At 56.3% G+C, this 19004-nt stretch overlaps 1 protein-coding gene and 1 long non-coding RNA gene across 6 annotated transcripts; one reads left to right on the forward strand and one right to left on the reverse strand.

Moving 5' to 3' along the window:
- The first annotated feature begins 3468 nt into the window (after positions 1–3468).
- TNPO2 (transportin 2) lies at positions 3469–17434 on the forward strand. Of its 5 annotated transcripts, none has more exons than XM_082620270.1 (25): positions 3469–3718; positions 5017–5128; positions 5791–5866; positions 5949–6098; positions 6823–6929; positions 7018–7151; positions 7245–7326; positions 7403–7525; positions 7632–7750; positions 8677–8737; positions 8838–9003; positions 9220–9372; positions 10910–11135; positions 11344–11515; positions 11996–12082; positions 12161–12268; positions 12358–12516; positions 13018–13105; positions 13291–13389; positions 13962–14057; positions 14391–14496; positions 14789–14888; positions 14968–15042; positions 15159–15286; positions 15370–17434. In XM_082620270.1, the coding sequence occupies exons 2-24, from the start codon at positions 5030–5032 to the stop codon at positions 15264–15266; spliced, it is 2694 nt and encodes an 897-aa protein (XP_082476396.1). In that variant the 5' UTR covers positions 3469–3718; positions 5017–5029; the 3' UTR covers positions 15267–15286; positions 15370–17434. The 5 variants fall into 5 exon arrangements, with proteins under 5 accessions (XP_082476396.1, XP_082476399.1, XP_082476397.1 ...); XM_082620273.1 differs by having other exon boundaries at positions 3470–3718; positions 14421–14496; XM_082620271.1 differs by lacking the exon at positions 3469–3718 and adding an exon at positions 3970–4062.
- On the reverse strand, positions 17126–18974 carry LOC309803686. Its single transcript, XR_014293984.1, has 2 exons — positions 18791–18974; positions 17126–17501 (listed from the first exon to the last, which is right to left on the reverse strand). It is a non-coding gene; the product is annotated as an uncharacterized lncRNA (long non-coding RNA).
- Between the last annotated feature and the right edge of the window lie 30 nt (positions 18975–19004).

Raw genomic sequence — 19004 nt, forward strand, 5'->3', positions numbered from 1 at the left:
GCGGAACATGACAGTTGATATATCAGGGGACAAGGTGTCCTAAAGGAAACCTGATATCCCTAGTGCCCCTCCAGTACTCCTTGTACTTCTGTGTCTTCCTGGCCTCATTGCTCATCCTGCTGGAGCTGAAGGCTGCCTGGCTGCCTGCTTTCCCTGGAGCCCACAAATGTTTTAAGATGTCCTTGTCTCCTGACCCCTTTTCAAACCTATTAGACCTGGAGCAACATCTAGGCCCCCCAGCTGTGGGCCCATCTCCCAGGCCTTTCCAGGCACGAATGCTGAGCACCTCGGCACTCCTGCCCATCCTAGGGCCAGGCTCCCATCCCTCTTACAACAGGGGAGCATCATGACTCTCAGGATCAGGTGGTAACCATGTGCTTGGCCCTCAACCACCGTAGAGGCAGGGGGAGGAGGGCTGAGGTAGCACCTACCCAGCCTCACACTGCCAGATTCAACCTGTGGGGCGTGGGGCATTCCAAATACTGAGCACCAAAACACCAAACTCCCTGTCCTAGTGGAGCGAACATTCTGGTTGGGGGAAACAGACAAGAAACAAAATACAGAACATGTGTATAACGTGTATAACACATGGTTATACATTCTGTGGCTGGGGAAAAAAGCATGAAAGGGGGACTGTGAAGAGAGTGGGAGAGATGGCAACTTTAAGTTGGTCGGGAATGGCCACACCATTTGTTCCAAGTCCCGAAGGAGGTGGGGCAGGCAGTGAAGATGGTCCTTGGAAGAGTGTTCAGGCTAAAGGAACAGCAGGTGCAAAGACCCTGAGCTGAAACCACGCCCGGCTTGAAGAGTGAGCAAACAGCCTTTGGAACAGGCAACATGTCCCCCCTCACTTCCTGCTAACACACTGTAAGTCTTGTCTGGTTTATTTTCCACATCACCTCAAAGGTCTCCCTCCTACTTTCAGGATGCTGAGCTGCCCCAAGTGTGACTTTAACCTTGGGGATGTAGTGTGGGGGTGAGGACATAGGAAGCCAATGGAGCCAACTCTACCTCCTCCTCCCTCAAAGCCACCCACAGCCTCTGGATCTTTAAAAAGAAACATAAGTGGGAGAAGTAGGTCGCCCCTGCAGCAGCTCAGCCTCTATTCTGGAGTATCAGGAGGCAGAGGGAGCTGATGGCGTCCCAGCACCTCCTTTCACTGAGCTCACCTACCCTGACCTGGGGAAAGTCTGAAGAGGGAGGAGAATCAAATTCAGGTTCTGGTGAGTCACACAGTCCCAGCTTCAAACTATTCTGGTGTCTGCTGTGTGATCTTGGGCAAGTCATTAAGCCTTTTTGTGTTTCAGGTTCTTCATCTATAAAGTAGGGATAAAATACTGAAACTCCTCGTAGAGTGAAGTTCTAAAGGGCAATGTTCATACAGCCATCGTTAACTCTGACAAAGTGGCTGTTATTGCTTCTCTAGGTGAAGCAATTGGCTTGTGTTTGGGGACCGTGTTTGAGAAATACCTTGATAGGAAGGTGCAGTGTGATGAGATGCTCAGGCAGGGAGGCTGTTGTAAACTGAGAGGTGTTTGTCTCCCATCTCAGATTCACCGTGGGGCATCAGTTCTTTGAGTTTCTTTTTTGCACTGAGCGCTTCTAGTTGAAGTAAATTTGCCGTGCACAGCGCTGTTGTGAGAATACCACTTGTACACTGACAGGCAGTAGGTGCATAATAAATACGGGGAAAAAATTTTGTTTTTGATTTTCGATTCAGTACTGAAATTCACCATCTGGGGAGAGGAAGAAAGACCTGTGATCACACGAGGGGCCAATACTGTGGACTATAGAGGCAGCAGGGGTCACATTATTCTGCCCGGACTCCTCTCTCCCCCGAGGCCTGCTCGGGGCCGTTGGACACTAGACATATTAAAAGTAGGGGCTGAGCATTAACAAATTCTCTCCTGCATCTCCAACTCGCTCCCCACCTGACCCTTGTCTGAGGCAACCCCCAACCGTGAGCAGAAAACTCCTACGGTTCGCATCCTCTCCCGAAACCTCCAGATCCCGTCCCAGCCCCTCAGCCTCATTCTTCCTTCTGCTCAACGCCCAACTCTGGGGGGCTCTCCAACCCCTCAGATTCGAGTCTCAGCCAGAGATCGTAAGCGCGGCGACGCGGGCGCACGGCAAGATGGGATTTGTAGTTCTAGGCCCTCACGATGCGCGAGGGAAGACCGTTGCGCATGCGAAGGCGGCGGCTTTCCGCATGTGTCCCTCAAACCCATTTCCTGTCTAGCGGAGCCGGCTGAGGTGGGAATCCAGTCCGCTATTTTAGGGATCCCAACTCCTGAAGTGGAGTTTGGCGCCAGCTGACCCTTCCCAAAACCCTGGCGGCCCCAGTATTCGGCAAGAGAGGCCTTAGGTACCTGTTTTTCATGAATGAACGGAGCTAGGACTGACTTTGCCGATGGCAAGTGGACTGAGAAAACTGTCCCCCTCCTCCAGGCTGGGGCAAGAATTGACCTGTGCCTCTCCCGAGGCCAAAACGTCCCTCAGGGCAGGGCTGGGTTGTTCTTTGGGATTAGAGCCCTAGTTGATTCAGTAAATTCAGTAAATATTGGTTTAGGGAGGGGCCAAATACAGTAAAAGGACGGCCTTGAGCCTCGGAGTAAAAGCCAAGTTTTTGAAGAACAATTTACTGCAGGTCTTGTAATGCTTAACTTGGATTATCTCTAACCCAGCAAACTATTCTTATACCCATTCGACAAATGGGGAAACTAAAACTCCGAGGGGCAGAAGGTCGCCCAACTTTTTGTCAGGAGGGCGGAGACGTGGGGAGGGGGAAACGGGGACGCTCATGCTCCTCCCTACTCCGCTTTACTCTTAAGAGAAAGAAAAGGGGTGCCCTACTTTGTACTCGGACGGCGCAAGAATCACGGAATGTGTTTTTTCGTCTTCCTTTCCTTACCTAAATTTCCTTAACTGTTTCACCTCATTCAGCCTCAGGGAACGAAAGGAGATAGGCCTTTTGCTCTAGCGTTTATTTTATTAGTTCATTTCGTTTAAAATTTTATATCCTCGTGTTTTTATTTTTTTTATATCCTTTTAAAAGTTGTCAAACAGTACTGGAAAATAAATAACGCAAAATATGGCAGAGGCTTCTTCAGGAACCCAGCCCGTCTCAGGCACTCCCTTTGTCTGGCTTTCCCTTCTTTGTCTCGGGTATAAAGTCCACCCCAGGCTCAGTCCCCTCCACTCTTTCTCTGCACGCACATGTACTCCTCCCAAGTACCATCTGGATGGAGGGAGGAAGGCACAGTTCAATTCTTAGAGGAGGGGGGTGACAAAGGCGCAGGTGGCTCTGACTGAAGGGTTTCCAGGTCCACCATACACCAAAAAGTCCCACGCGCCACCAAACTCCTAGTTCCAGAAAAGAGCTCCTGTCAGGCCAGCGTGAGGCAGGCTGAGAAAACGAGATGGTGGGAGGACCGGCCGGCCAGAGAGGCCTAGAGAGCCTTCGTCTCTTCGGTCACGTGACCCGGCCTCCGCGGGGCCTAGGTCTCCCGGTGCCAGGCCACGTGCGACATCTGCTTCTCCTGATTGGTTCTTCTAGGCCAGTTTGAACGGCGTACGGAAGCCTCCGCGGTTCATATACGGCCGCGTTTTTTTTTTTCTTTTTTTTTTTTTTTTTGCTCCCTCTCTTTGGCTCCCTCCTTCCTCGCGAGTCTCAGGAGAAGCCGCGGCTTAAGGCCCCGCTGCTGCTGCCCGAGGCCGGGTAAGTGAGCCTCACCCGGACCCTAACCGGTTGGGCCCCGGCTTGCGTCGACCCCCGCAGGGCTTCAGGCCTGCGCGGCGCGCGGCCCGGGCGTCGGGGCCGCGCCTGACCGAGAAAGGCCGAGAACCCGGTTGGGCCCGATTGAGGAGGCAGCGAGAATGGGCCGGGGCGGGGGAGGGGGGAACCGAGCCGGGCTTAGGGGGTGGGGCCTCGGAACAGGGCCAAGTCCCGGTGCCGCGAGAATCGGGCCAGTGGGTCGCCTGGGGTCGGGCTGGAGGGGCTCTGATTGGGGCAATCGTATGGGGACTGCTTAGGGACTGATTGGGGTACGTCGCGAGGATCGGGTGTGTGTAGGGGGCTGTTTCGGTGGGGCATGGTTGGGTCTGATTGGGGGAGGCCGCATTGAAAAGTTGGGGGGGGTGCTTGTTGTACCCTGACAGGGAAGGGGTTTCAGATTTCGGCCTAGAGGGCTTTTCTGGGTCTGACTGCGAGGCGTCGCTGGGATCAGTTGGAGGAAATGCCCCGGGGAGTGTTCGGCCAGGTCTAATTGGGGGGAGCCGCAGGGATCGGACGAAGAGGGTTTTCGGTTCGAGGTGGTGGGAGGCTTGGTCGAACTTGATTGGGGGAAGCAGCAGTGACCCGTCAGCGGGAGTTAATGCTCACTGGGGCGGGGGGTGGGGGTTGGAGCGCTGTCGGGGTCGGCTTTGCCAGACCTGATTGAGGAAGCGACAGGGACCCGTCCAGGGGCCTTCTGTCGCCGGATAGGTGGGCTTGATTGACTCTCCTGCGGAGAGGCATGAGGGACCTGTCTGGAGACTGCTTTGGGTCTGATTAAGGGGAATCGCTGGATTGCGTGCCGGCACAGGAGAGACCACGGGGGCTGGGGCGCTGTCGTGTTCTGGGGCAGGGCCCCTGGATGGGGAGGTGGCTGGGCCCTCGCCTAGCAGCTTCGAGGGAAGTGGAAGCCTTAAGGCCCGGAGCCGAGGGCGGCGGCATGGGCCGCGGTGGGATGAAGGCCCAGTGTTGGGTGGGATGAGGATCCGCCGGGTCCCGTCGCCACCTCGCATGGCCCGCTTCCACATACCCCCGCCCGCCCTCCCGAGCCCGCGACTGCGCGGCCGTGGATGGCGCAGCTGGCGGGGACCCCGCACTTGGGCGGGCGTGGATCGGCGGCCTCCCCCTGTCCGCCGAGGACGCTCCCGCCCTGCTACCGCCGCCACCACCCCTGCGGGGGCTCAGCCCGGGACTCACACGGAGCCCCTGGGATCCAGCGCTGATCCTGGCCCCTACCCCCGCAGTTCACCTTGCGCCATGGACTGGCAGCCAGACGAGCAGGGCCTGCAGCAGGTCCTGCAGCTGCTCAAAGACTCGCAGTCGCCCAACACAGCCACGCAGCGCATCGTGCAGGATGTATCCTTCCTTCCTTCCGGGTCTGGGGGGGACGGGGCAGTCATCTGCAGCTCCTGAAGGCCAGAGAGGAAGGGGTCTACTCTCTAATTCTTAGACTCTTTCTGCTGTGGCAGGAGCAGGCCTTGGCAGAGAATTAAGGATTAGGATTCTTGGGTCCCATTCCCAGAGGAAATGTGGCCCGGCAGGAGAAGGGGGCACTTTTAGCTGGCACTTGGCTTTAGTTGAGTTTAATGGGTAAAATTTCCTTTTTTCAACTGGTCATTTAAAATGCTATAAGTTAAACTTTTAAATTATTTAAACCATTAGCAAGTTTCACTTGAAAGTGTGAGTTCCCTTCTTTTTTTTTTTTTTAAAAAAAGCATGCAACATTGGATTGCTAGTGAGCGGAGCTGCCAACTTCAGAGAGAGCTGAGTTTGCTAACCCTCTCCTGCTCTGGCCAGATCTTCAGGAGTGGTGGGAAGCTCAGGCATGCTCCCCCACCCGCTGTATGAATCTCATGTGCCTGAAATGCTGTGTTATTCTGGGCATGGGGGCTGACAGGTGGGGTTCCAGGAGCTGGTTGCCTGGTCCCCATAGTCAGAAGTAGTATCAGCTATATGGCAGTAAGGGGGCTCTGCCTGGGGAAGACCTCTGTCTCCCAAGACCCTTAACAACCTAGCAGAAACTCAAACAACTGAACCAGTTTCCCGACTTCAACAACTACCTGATATTTGTCCTGACCAGACTCAAGTCGGAAGGTATGCCCTTGGTGCCCCTCCACACAAGCCTGACCCCACTTTCTCCCTTGTGGTTCCCTAAGCCTCAGCCCTCTTCCCCCAGATGAGCCAACTCGCTCTCTCAGTGGCCTCATCCTCAAGAACAACGTGAAGGCACACTACCAGAGCTTTCCACCACCTGTGGCCGACTTCATCAAACAGGAATGTCTCAACAACATCGGCGATGCCTCCTCGCTCATCCGGGCCACCATAGGTAAGAGGGTGCAGCGGGAGTCAGCCTGTGACGATGCCCTGAGCTGTCACTTGGCCAAGAAACTTCTCAGTGTGTTAAGGATATTGATTCACTGAATGTTCCAGCACCGTGGATGGTAGCGTAGTACTGTTATTACTGCCATTTTACAGATGAGAAAGCTGAGGCACATAGATGTTAAGGGATTTGCCTGGCAAGTATCAGAGCTCAGAAGTGACTAGGTCAGGTCCGTGCTCTGAACCACTCCCTCCTGAAACAGCTGTTCTCACTTCTGAGAACAGAACCTAGATGGCTTCTCCCTCACCTCCTCAGGTCTTTGCTCAGATATCAAGGTGTCACCTAGTAAGGCCTTCTCTAGCCACCCAATTAAAAATTGCTACCCTCATCCTCAGCACTTGCTAACCCTCTTCTCTGGTTTATTTCCTCCCTTATCTCTTGGCATCTAGCCGCCCAGGTCTTTTGCTGATTTATCTTTACCTCACAGCCTCCCTCACTAGATAGTCAGTTCCTAAGGGCAGGGATTTTGTGTTTACTTCTGTGCTGCATCCCAGGGGCTGAAACAGGGCTGGCTCACAGTAAGACTCAGAGGGTCTCAAAGAGTGTGTAGGGTTCCAGTGGGTAGCGCACAGAAAGTGTGTGTGCTGGAGTGAGTGCGCAGCAAGGAGGGCTGGGGCGCCAGGCAGGCCCGCACCCAGCCTGAGGCAGCGTCCTTTCCTGGCCGCCCCAGGCATTCTCATCACCACCATCGCTTCCAAGGGCGAGCTGCAGATGTGGCCCGAGCTGCTGCCCCAGCTGTGCAACTTACTCAACTCGGAGGATTACAACACTTGTGAGGTAGGGGACGAGCCATGGCCTGCCTGCCTAAGCGGGAGCTGGGGCCACACCGGGACCCACACCCATGTGCCTGCTCCCCTCCACTCAGGGAGCCTTCGGAGCCCTGCAGAAGATCTGCGAAGACTCATCCGAACTTCTGGACAGCGATGCCCTCAACAGGCCCCTCAACATCATGATTCCCAAGTTCCTACAGTTCTTCAAGCACTGCAGCCCCAAGATCCGGTGGGTGCGGCTCCCCAGGGGTCTGCAGGGGGGCTGGAGCAGGTGGGACGGGTGGGGTCAGGCGTGACTCATATGCTGCCTGCCCCCTGCCAGGTCCCATGCCATCGCCTGTGTGAATCAGTTTATCATGGACCGGGCCCAGGCACTGATGGACAACATCGACACCTTCATCGAGGTGGGCCACTGGGCTGGGGAGGGGAGCAGGGGGAGGGCCGAGGGCCCAGCCGCAGCTGACCCCGGCTTCCCCGTAGCATCTGTTCGCCCTGGCCGTGGATGACGACCCTGAGGTGCGGAAGAACGTGTGCCGTGCACTGGTGATGCTGCTGGAAGTGCGGATCGACAGGCTCATCCCCCACATGCACAGCATTATCCAGGTGCGCCTGGCCAGGGCCAGCCCGCATGGGCGCTGAGGGGTGGGAGGCAGGTGGGGAGCCACCCCTGGCCGGGCCAGGCCTTAGCCTTTCTCCCATCCCACCCCAGTACATGCTGCAGAGGACCCAGGACCACGATGAGAACGTGGCCCTTGAGGCCTGCGAGTTCTGGCTGACACTGGCTGAGCAGCCCATCTGCAAGGAAGTCCTGGCCTCCCACCTGGTCCAGTGAGTGCTGCTTCTGCCCTCTGTCCCACCCCAGCCTCCACCCCTTGCCATGCCTATGCCTTTCCTTCTGGTCAGCTCCTGCGCTAGCCTCAGTCCACATCTTGTATCTCGGTTTACTTTTATTCCTGTGCACGTTTATTTTGCAAACGATAAGTATGTAGCTTTAATGACTTAAAAATTAGGTTAAGTTATAGGTGGAAAAAAGTGAAGACTCAACAGAGGCTTTAGGCATAGCTGGATCCAGGTGCTCAAAGGATGTGAAAGGCGTCTGTCTGGTCTCAGATCTACTTCCTCTGTGTTGGCTTTGTTCTCAGGCACAGCCTTCCCTCATTGTAGTACCATGGCCTTCTGCAGCCTTCCAGCTCAGGAGCCTCAGAGTAAAGAAATTCTCTCTCAGCCAGTATATCTGCAAAAATCCTAGGGCTGATCCTCCTTGACCAACTTGGATCACTTTTCTATCCCCGAGTCAGTGATGGCTCTAACCAAAATCTCCAATCCCGAGGTGCATGGGCTCCAGCTGAGGGGGCAAGCTGCCCTGCCTGTTTGGTCCCCTAACCAGGCCCCATCCTAGGGAAGTGCCTGGTGACAGGGCCACATGTCCCTGCTCTATGGTGTGCTAGGGGTCAGGCACTATTCCAAGCTTCTCAGTGTATTCAGGGGTCGGGAATTCACTGAGTGGCCAGGGGTCTGGGTCCAGAGCCTTCCTGTGGAGCTAGGAGGAGTGTCAGCTCTGACCCAGTCACAGTGGCTGAGACTCGGCTGAGATAGCACCCACTAAGGGAAATGAGTGGGTGTGGCATAAGCAGGATCAGCATGTGCGGTCGGCCCTTGGCTCCCTGACCTCCTCCCCTCCGCTTCCTGCTTCCCCAGGCTGTAAGCCCCCTCTGGGGCCCCTGCATCCTGATTAACAGCCTCTCTTCCAACAGGTTGATCCCTATCCTGGTAAACGGGATGAAGTACTCAGAAATCGACATCATCCTGCTCAAGGTTAGTTAGGGCTGACCACCAGGCACAGGCAGGTGGATGAAGGCTGGGGCACTGGGGATGGGGGCCTCTGTGGTGCTTAGCCATCTGCCTGGCTTCACAGGGGGATGTGGAGGAGGATGAGGCCGTCCCTGACAGCGAGCAGGATATCAAGCCACGTTTCCACAAGTCACGCACGGTGACGCTGCCCCATGAGGCTGAGCGGCCTGATGGCTCTGAGGATGCAGAGGATGATGATGACGATGATGCTTTGTCCGACTGGAATCTGAGTAAGTGGCCTGGCCTGGGGTGAGAAGGGGGAAGTAGGGGGCAGCAAGCCCTGGGCTCCCCTCTCAGGAGGGAATCAGAAGCCTATACGGAGCAAATCATGAAGATTCTAATCATGATCTCTGATCCTGGGGGCTACAGAGAGGAGGGCTGGTGGCCTGCCTGATGTGCCTCCCTGAGCCCGCCACCCCTCCCCCCCATCTCCCCTCCCACCCCAGGGAAGTGCTCAGCGGCTGCACTGGACGTCCTGGCTAACGTCTTCCGGGAGGAACTGCTGCCCCACCTACTCCCCCTGCTCAAGGGCCTCCTCTTCCACCCCGAGTGGGTGGTCAAGGAGTCGGGCATCCTGGTGCTGGGCGCCATTGCTGAGGGTAAGTGACCTGCCAGCCTGGCTGCGCCTGACCTCTGATCCCCACGCTAGTGTGAGACTGGGGCAGGCCCAGGCACGCTTGTTGGGGGCGACGCCATCCCCAGGTTCTTTCCAGAGGCCTGCTCACCCCACTCCAAACAGCTCTGGGATTTGAATCTTCCCTTCAGCCTGTGGGCCTGAAAGGGACCCCTGAAAGCAAGCTCTCTCCTTAATTCTCATGGACAGGCCGTAAGCATAATTACAGCAACAATGAGAAGAACAGGCACTTCCGCAGTGCTTGCCCCACAGCAGGCAGCCCTGTCCTGTGGGCTCACTACCACCTGAGGAGGTGGGTTTCTTAGATGGGAGAACTAAGGTCCAGAGAGAATTAACGGCACTTCCCTCGTCACCCAGAGTGAAGCTGGGCCTCAAACCTGCTCTGGCTGCGAGCCTGGCCTGCCAGAGTCAGAAGTGTGCGGTGGTGTTTCCTTAAACTTCACACGGTGTGCTTGTGCTGTATTGACACGGTTTCCAGGTTCCCCTTGTCCTGATGGATGGGGTGTACAGCGTGAACTACCAGAGGGCTTTGCAGAACTGTTTAGGCAGCACACACGACCCCCTCAGCATCCAGGCCTGCTAGAACAAGCAGAGAGGGCAGCAGGGGCCCTCACCCTGGAGAGCTTTTCAAAGTTGTCTAAGGAAATATTTCCTCACATAATAAGTAATGGGTCTTATGTTAACAGAACACATAACATGTTATACAATGCACATATGTATCTTAATAGACTATGTGAAGTGTTCTGCATATATAATGGGAAAAGATCTCAAGGAACTGACCCTAAACTGGTAAAAATAGATCTCAGGGCTTGGGATTATCAGAGGGTGTGCTATTTATTATCTGTGTTCTGTAATGAAAAGAGAGACACGGTTAAGGGTTTGTTGTTTTGTTTTGTTTTGTTTTGTTTTTTACGGTACGCGGGCCTCTCACTGTTGTGGCCTCTCCCGTTGCGGAGCACAGGCTCCGGACGCGCAGGCTCAGCGGCCATGGCTCACGGGCCCAGCTGCTCCGCGGCATGTGGGATCTTCCCGGACCGGGGCATGAACCCGTGTCCCCTGCTCAGCAGGTGGACTCTCAACCACCGCACCGCCAGGGAAGCCCGGTTAAGGGTTTTTAAAAAGAGAAAATGTAAAGTAGAAAAAGAAAAATCACAAACATCCAAGAAAGGTTTCAAAGGGAAGGTCCTTTCTGTCCATCTGGGTTGTTCCTGCCCATAAAGCCCAAGTCAGTGTGCAGCTTGGCCATCTATCAATGAACTAGTGACCAGATAAAAACATCACAAGCCCTGGAATGGGGTGGAGCTGATGGAGAGGAAAGTCTTGCTCTGATGCCGTTTCCCATCCCCACCCCGCCTTTCACTGGCTCTGTGACTCTGAGCCAGTTATTTACCTCCAAGCCTCAGTTTCCCCATCTGTCAGGTGTGGCTGATCCTCTCCCCAGGAGGGTAGATGTGGCCCGGCCCAGTTGGACTCAGCCTTGCCTCTGTGCCGGCTCCTTGCAGGCTGCATGCAGGGCATGGTGCCCTACCTGCCAGAGCTGATCCCGCACCTCATCCAGTGCTTATCGGACAAGAAGGCCCTGGTCCGCTCCATCGCCTGCTGGACCCTGAGCCGCTATGCCCACTGGGTGGTCAGCCAGCCCCCTGACATGCACCTCAAGCCTCTGATGACGGAGCTGCTCAAGCGCATCCTGGATGGCAACAAGAGGGTACAGGAGGCGGCCTGCAGGTGAACCTTGACCCCTGGCCCCACAGCCCTCACCTCACCTCACCTGGCCCCACTGGCTGCTCTCTGGGAAGTGATGATACTCATGACCCCTGACATTGCGCTGATTTCTCACGTATTCGTACTGGCTGATCCCGAGTGCACCCTCCCTGACCCCACTCAGAGCCCAGCCCCGCCTGTGGCTGCCTGCTAAACCCCTCCCCCTTTCCAGTGCCTTCGCCACCCTGGAGGAGGAGGCCTGCACGGAGCTGGTCCCTTACCTCAGCTACATCCTGGACACCCTCGTTTTTGCCTTTGGCAAGTACCAGCACAAGAACCTGCTCATCCTCTACGATGCCATCGGCACCCTGGCCGACTCTGTGGGCCACCACCTCAACCAGCCGGTGAGACCCCACAGCGGCTCCCTCCTCCCGATCCCTGTGCCCCTTGGCGTCCGGTGACCTGGCGGCGACCCGTGTCGCACGCCAGGGACGTGGCCATGACCTCGACAGGCAGACAGACAGACCCGGCCCCAGCCCTCGCCCTGTTCCCAGTCTAGTGGGGGAGACAGACAGTTATGAGACAGCGTGGTAAGTGCTGTGCTGGGGGAGCTCAGGGGCCTGCGGGAAGCAGGAAGCGCTGACTCAGCCTCTGAGGGGCAGGAGGGGGGCGGGGGTGGGGCTCGGGATGGGTGAGAAGGGAGTGAACTAGAAGGGCCTGGAAGTCTGGCTGGATGGCGAGGCCTCGCAGGGCCCCACGAACCAAAGCTAGGAGCCTAGACCTCACTGCTCAGATGACGGGCACCTCTGAGTCACAGGGAGCCCTGCTGGTTCCCAGGCCACCACCCACACCCAGGGAGCCCCAACTTCCTGCTCCCCTTCCAGGAATACATCCAGAAGCTGATGCCTCCGCTGATCCAGAAGTGGAACGAGCTCAAGGATGAAGACAAGGACCTCTTCCCTCTGCTGGAGGTGGGTGAGCTCCAGGCCCTCTCCCGAGGCTCCGTCCCACCCACCTGAGCTCACCTCTCCTGCCCTCCTCCCCGCCAGTGCCTGTCCTCAGTGGCCACCGCCCTGCAGAGTGGCTTCCTGCCCTACTGCGAGCCCGTCTACCAGCGCTGCGTTACCCTGGTGCAGAAGACGCTGGCCCAGGCCATGGTGAGCATCCCTCCAGCACCACTCGCTCCTCTGCTGCTGCCCCAGCCTGGGCCCACTCCCCTCACCTGCCTGCCCCCTTCTGTGCCCAGATGTACACCCAGCACCCTGAGCAGTATGAGGCCCCTGACAAGGACTTCATGATCGTGGCGCTGGACCTGCTCAGTGGCCTGGCTGAGGGCCTGGGTGGGCACGTGGAGCAGCTGGTAGCCCGCAGCAACATCATGACACTGCTCTTTCAGTGCATGCAGGTGGGTGGGCCCCTCGCGGGCCTCTAAGTGGACAGTGGTGACACCCAGCAGCCTTTGTGGGCTGCCTTGGGTGGACTCAGGGCCTTGGTTATGCCCTGAGGACATCAGGGAGAAAGGACCCATTAAAAAAAAAAAGCTTGTAATTATTTTTAAAAGTGATTCAAATAAGACATGTAAAATCTCATTGAAAAACCCAACAATGTAGAAAATTAAAAAGTAGAAAATAGGAAATGTGAAAGCACAAGCCCCTCCAATATCATGCCCCTACCCCCCAGCATATTGAGGATGGGCAGCAGTTCCAAGTACTCTCTTCTGTAGTGGCACTGAGCTGGGCATTCTCGTTCACATGCCCCCTGAGTCCCAGATGTACAGATGGGGCCTGCAGCCTTGGCACTGGGAAGTGGCAGGGTCAGGTCATGCTCCAGGAACTGCTCCCTTAGCTGCCCTGCTCTGAGGGGTTAGTTGGGATCCCGGCCACGCTGACCCTGCTCCAACCCCCAGGACTCGATGCCTGAGGTCCGGCAGAGCTCCTTCGCCCTCCTGGGAGACCTCACCAAAGCCTGCTTCATCCATGTCAAGCCCTGTATCGGTACGACCCCCATTTCGTCCTTAGCCCATGACCCCAGCCCTGGCCTCAAGTGATGGAGAGATGACCTGGGAGGACTGTGACCGAACTGGGATGTATTCGTACTGTCTGATGGGGCCTGCCCCGCAAGTTTCAGAAGCTTACCCTGGCTGGCCCTCCTGCTCAGCACCCTTCTTTCTCCCTGCCAGCTGAGTTCATGCCCATCCTGGGCACCAACCTGAACCCCGAGTTCATCTCTGTCTGCAACAATGCCACCTGGGCCATTGGCGAGATCTGCATGCAGATGGGTAAGTGCCCCACAGCTGGGCAGGCCCTGTCCCTCCCCATTGGCTTGTTCCCAGCCTGGGGGCAGGAGTCTGGCTCTGGCTGACAGGTTCCCTCTAGAGGGCCCTGGTGCTCCTTGAGGAAGGCTCCAATTGGCCAGGGACAAGGGGACACCTCTGAGCATTTTCGTCCGAGATGGGGACAAATGGCTGAAAGGCCATCTGTAATTGGCTTCTCCAAAGAGGCACAGGACAGGAGGCCTGTACTTATTGGACTACTTGTCACCTCCCTCCCCTCCAAGCAATTGGCTGAAGGCCCCCTGGGATTGGTTGGGAGACTGACTGCTTCTCTGCTCTCTGCCTAACCCCACAGGGAGGCTGGGTGGTGTGGTCTCACCCTGGTGTCCAGCAGTGACACCAGGGAAGCTTCTGGTGTTGGGAGGGTGTGGGTCTGTCTCTGGTTGGCCATGGACCCTGGGCAGCAGATAGCCAGAGAAGGTTGCTTGCTCCCTCACTGGTTGGCCAGTGTCTGGATACAACTAGGGTCAGTGTGGGTGGCGTGGGCTGTGTGGGGCTCTGACTGGCCTGTCCCCCAGGGGCAGAGATGCAGCCCTACGTGCAGATGGTCCTCAACAACCTGGTGGAGATCATTAACCGGCCCAACACACCCAAGACGCTGCTGGAAAACACAGGTGGGCCCCAGGCCTGGGCCCTTGCCACCCCCTTGCCCGCCTCCTGGAGGTGGGGTATCCTGGCTAGGAGGGTAGCTGACAAGAGGCCTTGGGAAAGAACCAAGGAGGGTGACTGGAAGGACCTGGAATGGGGCTATGGGAGGAGGCCTAAGAAAGATGTTGGCCTCGGGGGAGACCTGGGAGAGACCCAAGTGGGGTGGGGAGGAGACCCTGACCGGGCCAAGCTTGGGGGCCCAGGGAGCTGGCAGGAGCTATTCTCTTGGGGCCCGTGGGGCGGGGCTGGTGCCTCGTGTTAGAGGCCCTGCCACGTACCGGGGCCGCTCGGGGTTGCAGGTCGCCTGACGAGTCCCTCTGCCATTCCAGCCATCACCATCGGCCGCCTGGGCTACGTGTGCCCACAGGAGGTGGCACCCATGCTGCAGCAGTTCATCCGGCCTTGGTGTGTGCCCACCTGTGTGGGGCCTGCCGTACGGTGGGCTGGGTGGTGGGGGGAGGGTGGGACAGGCCCGACCCAGTCCCTCGCCTGTGCCCGCCCAGCCCTACCCTGCCCACCCGTGGATGCCCGACCCAGCCCCACCGCGCCCTGATCTCCTGCTTCCCCCACGCCTCACAGATACATGCCCCATCCCAGCCCCACCACCCACTGGCCCGCCGCTCCCCGCTGTCCCCCACAGATGTCCATCCTGCCCCAGGCCCACTGGCTGATTCCCCACCGCTTCCCTTCCCCACAGGTGCACATCCCTCAGGAACATCAGGGACAATGAGGAGAAGGACTCGGCCTTCCGAGGCATCTGCATGATGATAGGCGTCAACCCCGGGGGTGTCGTGCAGGTTGGGGCAGCTGGGCTCTGAGGGAAGTTGCTGGGGCTGGGCTTGGACGGCCCCTCACGTGGGATCCGTCACGTTTCAGGACTTTATTTTCTTCTGCGACGCTGTAGCCTCCTGGGTGAGCCCGAAGGATGACCTTCGGGACATGTTTTATAAGGTAGGGCTCCCGCTTGGCCCTGATCTAGTCTCGGAAGGCGGCAGGGTGGGGAGAGACCGAGTTCATCTTCATCTTGCTCCGCTCCGGGGCGCCCCTCATCCCCTCCCTCGCTGCAGATTCTCCATGGCTTCAAAGACCAAGTTGGGGAGGAAAACTGGCAGCAGTTCTCAGAGCAGTTCCCGCCGCTGCTTAAGGAGAGGCTAGCTGCCTTCTACGGGGTCTAGATGAGTGCCGCGACTGCCAGGTGAGGAGGCCATGTGCAGAGAGGGCTGGTGCTGTTGTGGGAGCCAAAGGAGCGCAGGCCCTGACCCCCTCCTCTCCTCACAGGTTTCTGTCGTCGTCGTCGTCAGAGGGGTTGCTGGGGAGCGCGCTGCGTCCAGAAGTCGCCGTGCCCTGGTCGAGGGGGGTTAGGGAGGAGTGAGTGGGACCCAAATCCAGACGCCCTCCCCGTCCATCTACCTGCCATGCCCGGCCATAGGCCGGTCAGCGGGTGGGCAGGTGGGTGGGGCCTCCACGTTCATCCTATAAGTGGGAGGGGGGTGGGACTTCTTGGCAGCAAGGGCCCCTTGCTCTAATTGGGGTCACCTCAGGCAGCCTACTTGGGCCAGCCACGTGTGGGAGGGAAGAATCAACACGGCCGACCAAATCCGGCTTAGGATGAGGCAAGGGAAAAGCAGGTGGGGAGGGGGGGTCCTTGTAGAGACACGTACACTCACACGTACACACGTGGCTACACGCATGTGTGGGCGCTGCAGCCAGCCAGGCTGGGCCAGCCGCCCCACCATTTCCCCGACTGCATGGAGACAGTAGAATTAGTGAACCCCTGAGTTAACTCGTAAGGCCTTCCGTGTAACCTGCATCTAGAGTTTAAGAAGCTTCTGCTGTTTTGCCGGAATTGGCGGTGATTAGGGAGGGCTGGGTGGGTTGGGGACCTCCGCTGGGACCCTGGGGCGGGGGGAGGGAAGAGGACGGCCACCTTGGGGCCGCCCAGCCAGCACGCACACGCTTTGGACCTGCTCCGCACACTTCTTGCCAGCTCTGTGGCAGCCTCAGCCAGTGTGTCTCCCTCCTTGTCCCGTCCCAGCCAGAAGAGTGGGGACCACCGAAGTGGCCGGGGCTGGCCAGAGGTCGCCCTTTTCTCCCTCCCCTGTGCTCCAGTGACTTTCGAAGATGCTGGGCTGGAACTTTTTCCCCCTGAGGAGAGTTGGGGGCAGCCAGAGCTGCTGACATCTACCCCCGTTTCTCTCCATAAGCAAGTCTGTTTCAAAGGCAGTCCGTTTCTCTGCTTCCAAGAGCCCTCTTCCAGGCCTGGGTTTTAACACAAGGGCCAAGGCTGAGGCATTTAATTGATGGTGATAGAAAACAAAGGCTTATGCTTTGCCAGCAAGAGGGAACTGAAGGCTTGGAGGAAGGGAAGGGTGGTGTATTCCCTTACACCACTCTGGCCCTGGGACTTCCTGATCATCACAGCTCCCAGTAGGCCCCAAGACCCCACCAGATTGGGGTAGCGATCCTAGGGAAACTTCTGGGATTGGTTGGGGATGCAGGCACAGTGGGAGAGGCTCCCCTAGAGAGAGGGGGTGTGGTTACTTCCCAGTTGGCCTCAAAACTGAAACCAAGCCTTGAAGCCCCCTTAATGTTGTTTTCCTCTTCCCTGCTTTCTACTTCTCTGGGGGCCTCTTTTTGCGGTTTTGGGGGTTTGACTGGATTCCTGCATTCTGGGGCCTGCTCCATGCATCCCTCTCGAGCACTGGATCACACCCTCATCACAGCCCTGTGTCTCCTGTCAGACAGGGTCAGGCCCCACCTCTCTTCCAAGGGGCACTTGGTGCACATTCCATATACTCAGCTGGTTCCCCCGCTGTGAAACTCCAGCAGGTCTCTGGAAGCCATTTGTAAAAAAAAGAAAAGAAAAAAAAATTAAATACCATTAATTTTCTGGTAATTCCAGTTCTTTGGAGCATCCTCTGCTGGGTTCTTGGGTGTGTGGATTGGCTGTCTGATGGGATTGGTAACCCCTTCTCCATCCAGGATGGGGGGCCTCCAACCACCTTCAGGGAAGGGGAGCCTGGTTCTAGTTATCTTTTTTCTTTTTCTTTTTTTTTTTAATTAAGAAAACTATTTAATTTTTTAATTTATTTTTTGGTTGATTTTTGCACAACGAAGTTTCAGCTTCTCAACCTTTTCCCCTGCGCAGGGCTGCGGACCCTGACTGGCCTCGATCTGCAGTCCCTCTCGTTCCCACATCCCTCCTTCCCCCTCATCCTCTTCTTCCTGCGGGCTCCCAGGGTCTGTCCATTTGTTACCGTGCTGTGCTGGGGACTGGCGCCAAGGTGGCGTGAGATTCCACTTGTGTAGAACTTTGTTGAGTAAAGATCAGTTTCTTGTGAAACCCTTGGTCTCCATCTGGCCTCTTGTGTCCTGGGCTTTGGCAGTAGAGAAGAGATGTGGAGGGGGGCCTGGGAAGTTTTAGAAATAGGGATGCACAGGAGTCAGGTCAGGAAATAATTGTGGGAGTGGGGAAGTAAGTAAGGTTAAAGATTAAATGCGGTAACGTAACACATGCAATGCAGTCTCTGGGACATAATTACAGCTCACTAGAGCCTGAGCTCACTAAAGGGGACCCATTAGTGTTAAAGCCCAGATTCACGATCCCCATCTACTAAAGACTAAACTGAGTGGCAAGGAGCAAGACCTTGCAGCATTCTTGTCATCTTTGACTTCACAATTCTGGATTGCTGGGCAGGTTAGACATTTTTGTAGAATGCTCAGTTCAGCGCCAAGCCTGTGGGACATAGGTAAATATGTGCAACAGTTAAAGGCAAATGAGAAACTGCTCATCTGGGGACGCACAGGCCTCAGGATAAAATCTTGTTGCAACCTCAGTACAGCCCAAGGATCACCTGCATCAACCTGGGGAAATTTTTTTAAATGCTGACACACAACCAACTTCCGTTTAACCGTTTAACAAGTGTGTGCATTTTAGTGAGAGGAAAGCTAATCCGTGAAACGGCGATAATGTCCCATAGAGAAAAATACAGCGGGGAGAGGAGAAAGAACGTTATGGAAAATGGTCAGTCTTGACAGTAGGGTACTCTGGGAAGGTGATTTGAGCAACGAGCCACGTGGTTATCAGAAGAGTCAGGCGGGGACTTCCCTGGTGGCGCAGTGGATAAGAATCTGCCTGCCAATGCAGGGGACACAGATTCGAGCCCTGGTCCGGGAAGATCCCACATGCCGCGAAGCAACTAAGCCCGTGTGCCACAACTACTGAGCCTGGGCTCTAGAGCCTGTGAGCCGCAACTACTAAAACCCGCGCGCCTAGAGCCTGTCCTCTGCAACAAGAGAAACCACTGCAAGGAGAAGCCCGCTCACTGAAACGAAGAGTAGCCCCCACTGGCCGCAGCTAGAGAAAGCCTGTGCGCAGCAATGAAAACCCAACACAGCCAAAAATACATAAAATTAAATCAAAAAAGAAAAAAAGTCAGGGGGAGGGAACAGCTAGTGCTGCTTAGAATTTGTGCGTTAACACTGCCTGGCTCAAAAGAGGCTGTCGGTAAATGAGATGCTGTTTTTATCAGTAGGATTTTGGGTAACTCAGAGTTAACTTTCACCGAGGTCTCTGCAGTGTAACTGCTTGTTTCTGGCTCCGGAAGAAAAGAACAGGAGTTCGAGTCACTAGCATGCCCAGACTGCGAACCAGGAGAAAGGGGTTTTCTATTTCTTCTATTTGTAAGGTTAGTGTCACCTGTGAGAAGTGCCTTCGACAGGGCCGTATTTTTCAAACCAGAGTCCGCTGGCCCTCTGCATCAGCACCATCAGAGATGCTAGTTTAAAAAACGCAGGAACCAGGAATCTGCATTTTCCAGCTCGGGGCCGACGCCGCTGAAGAACGAGACCCTTCCAGGGAGCTGGCTTTCAGCCTGCGGCCAGTTCCCACACGAGTAGCTCGCTTCCGGTTG

Source organism: Mesoplodon mirus, assembly GCF_964341445.2.
Source record: "Mesoplodon mirus genome assembly, chromosome: 5".
Taxonomy (NCBI): Eukaryota; Metazoa; Chordata; class Mammalia; order Artiodactyla; family Ziphiidae; genus Mesoplodon; species Mesoplodon mirus.

What these genes read in the sequence shown, in the direction of transcription:
- TNPO2 (XM_082620269.1), top strand. Translation starts at nt 4,751, where the DNA reads ATGAGGATCCGCCGGGTCCCGTCGCCACCTCGCATGGCCCGCTTCCAC. An exon ending in AGGATTACAACACTTGTGAG is followed by an intron (nt 6,930 to 7,017) that starts GTAGGGGACGAG and finishes CCCTCCACTCAG; the next exon opens with GGAGCCTTCGGAGCCCTGCA. An exon ending in GACGCTGCTGGAAAACACAG is followed by an intron (nt 14,058 to 14,390) that starts GTGGGCCCCAGG and finishes TCGGGGTTGCAG; the next exon opens with GTCGCCTGACGAGTCCCTCT.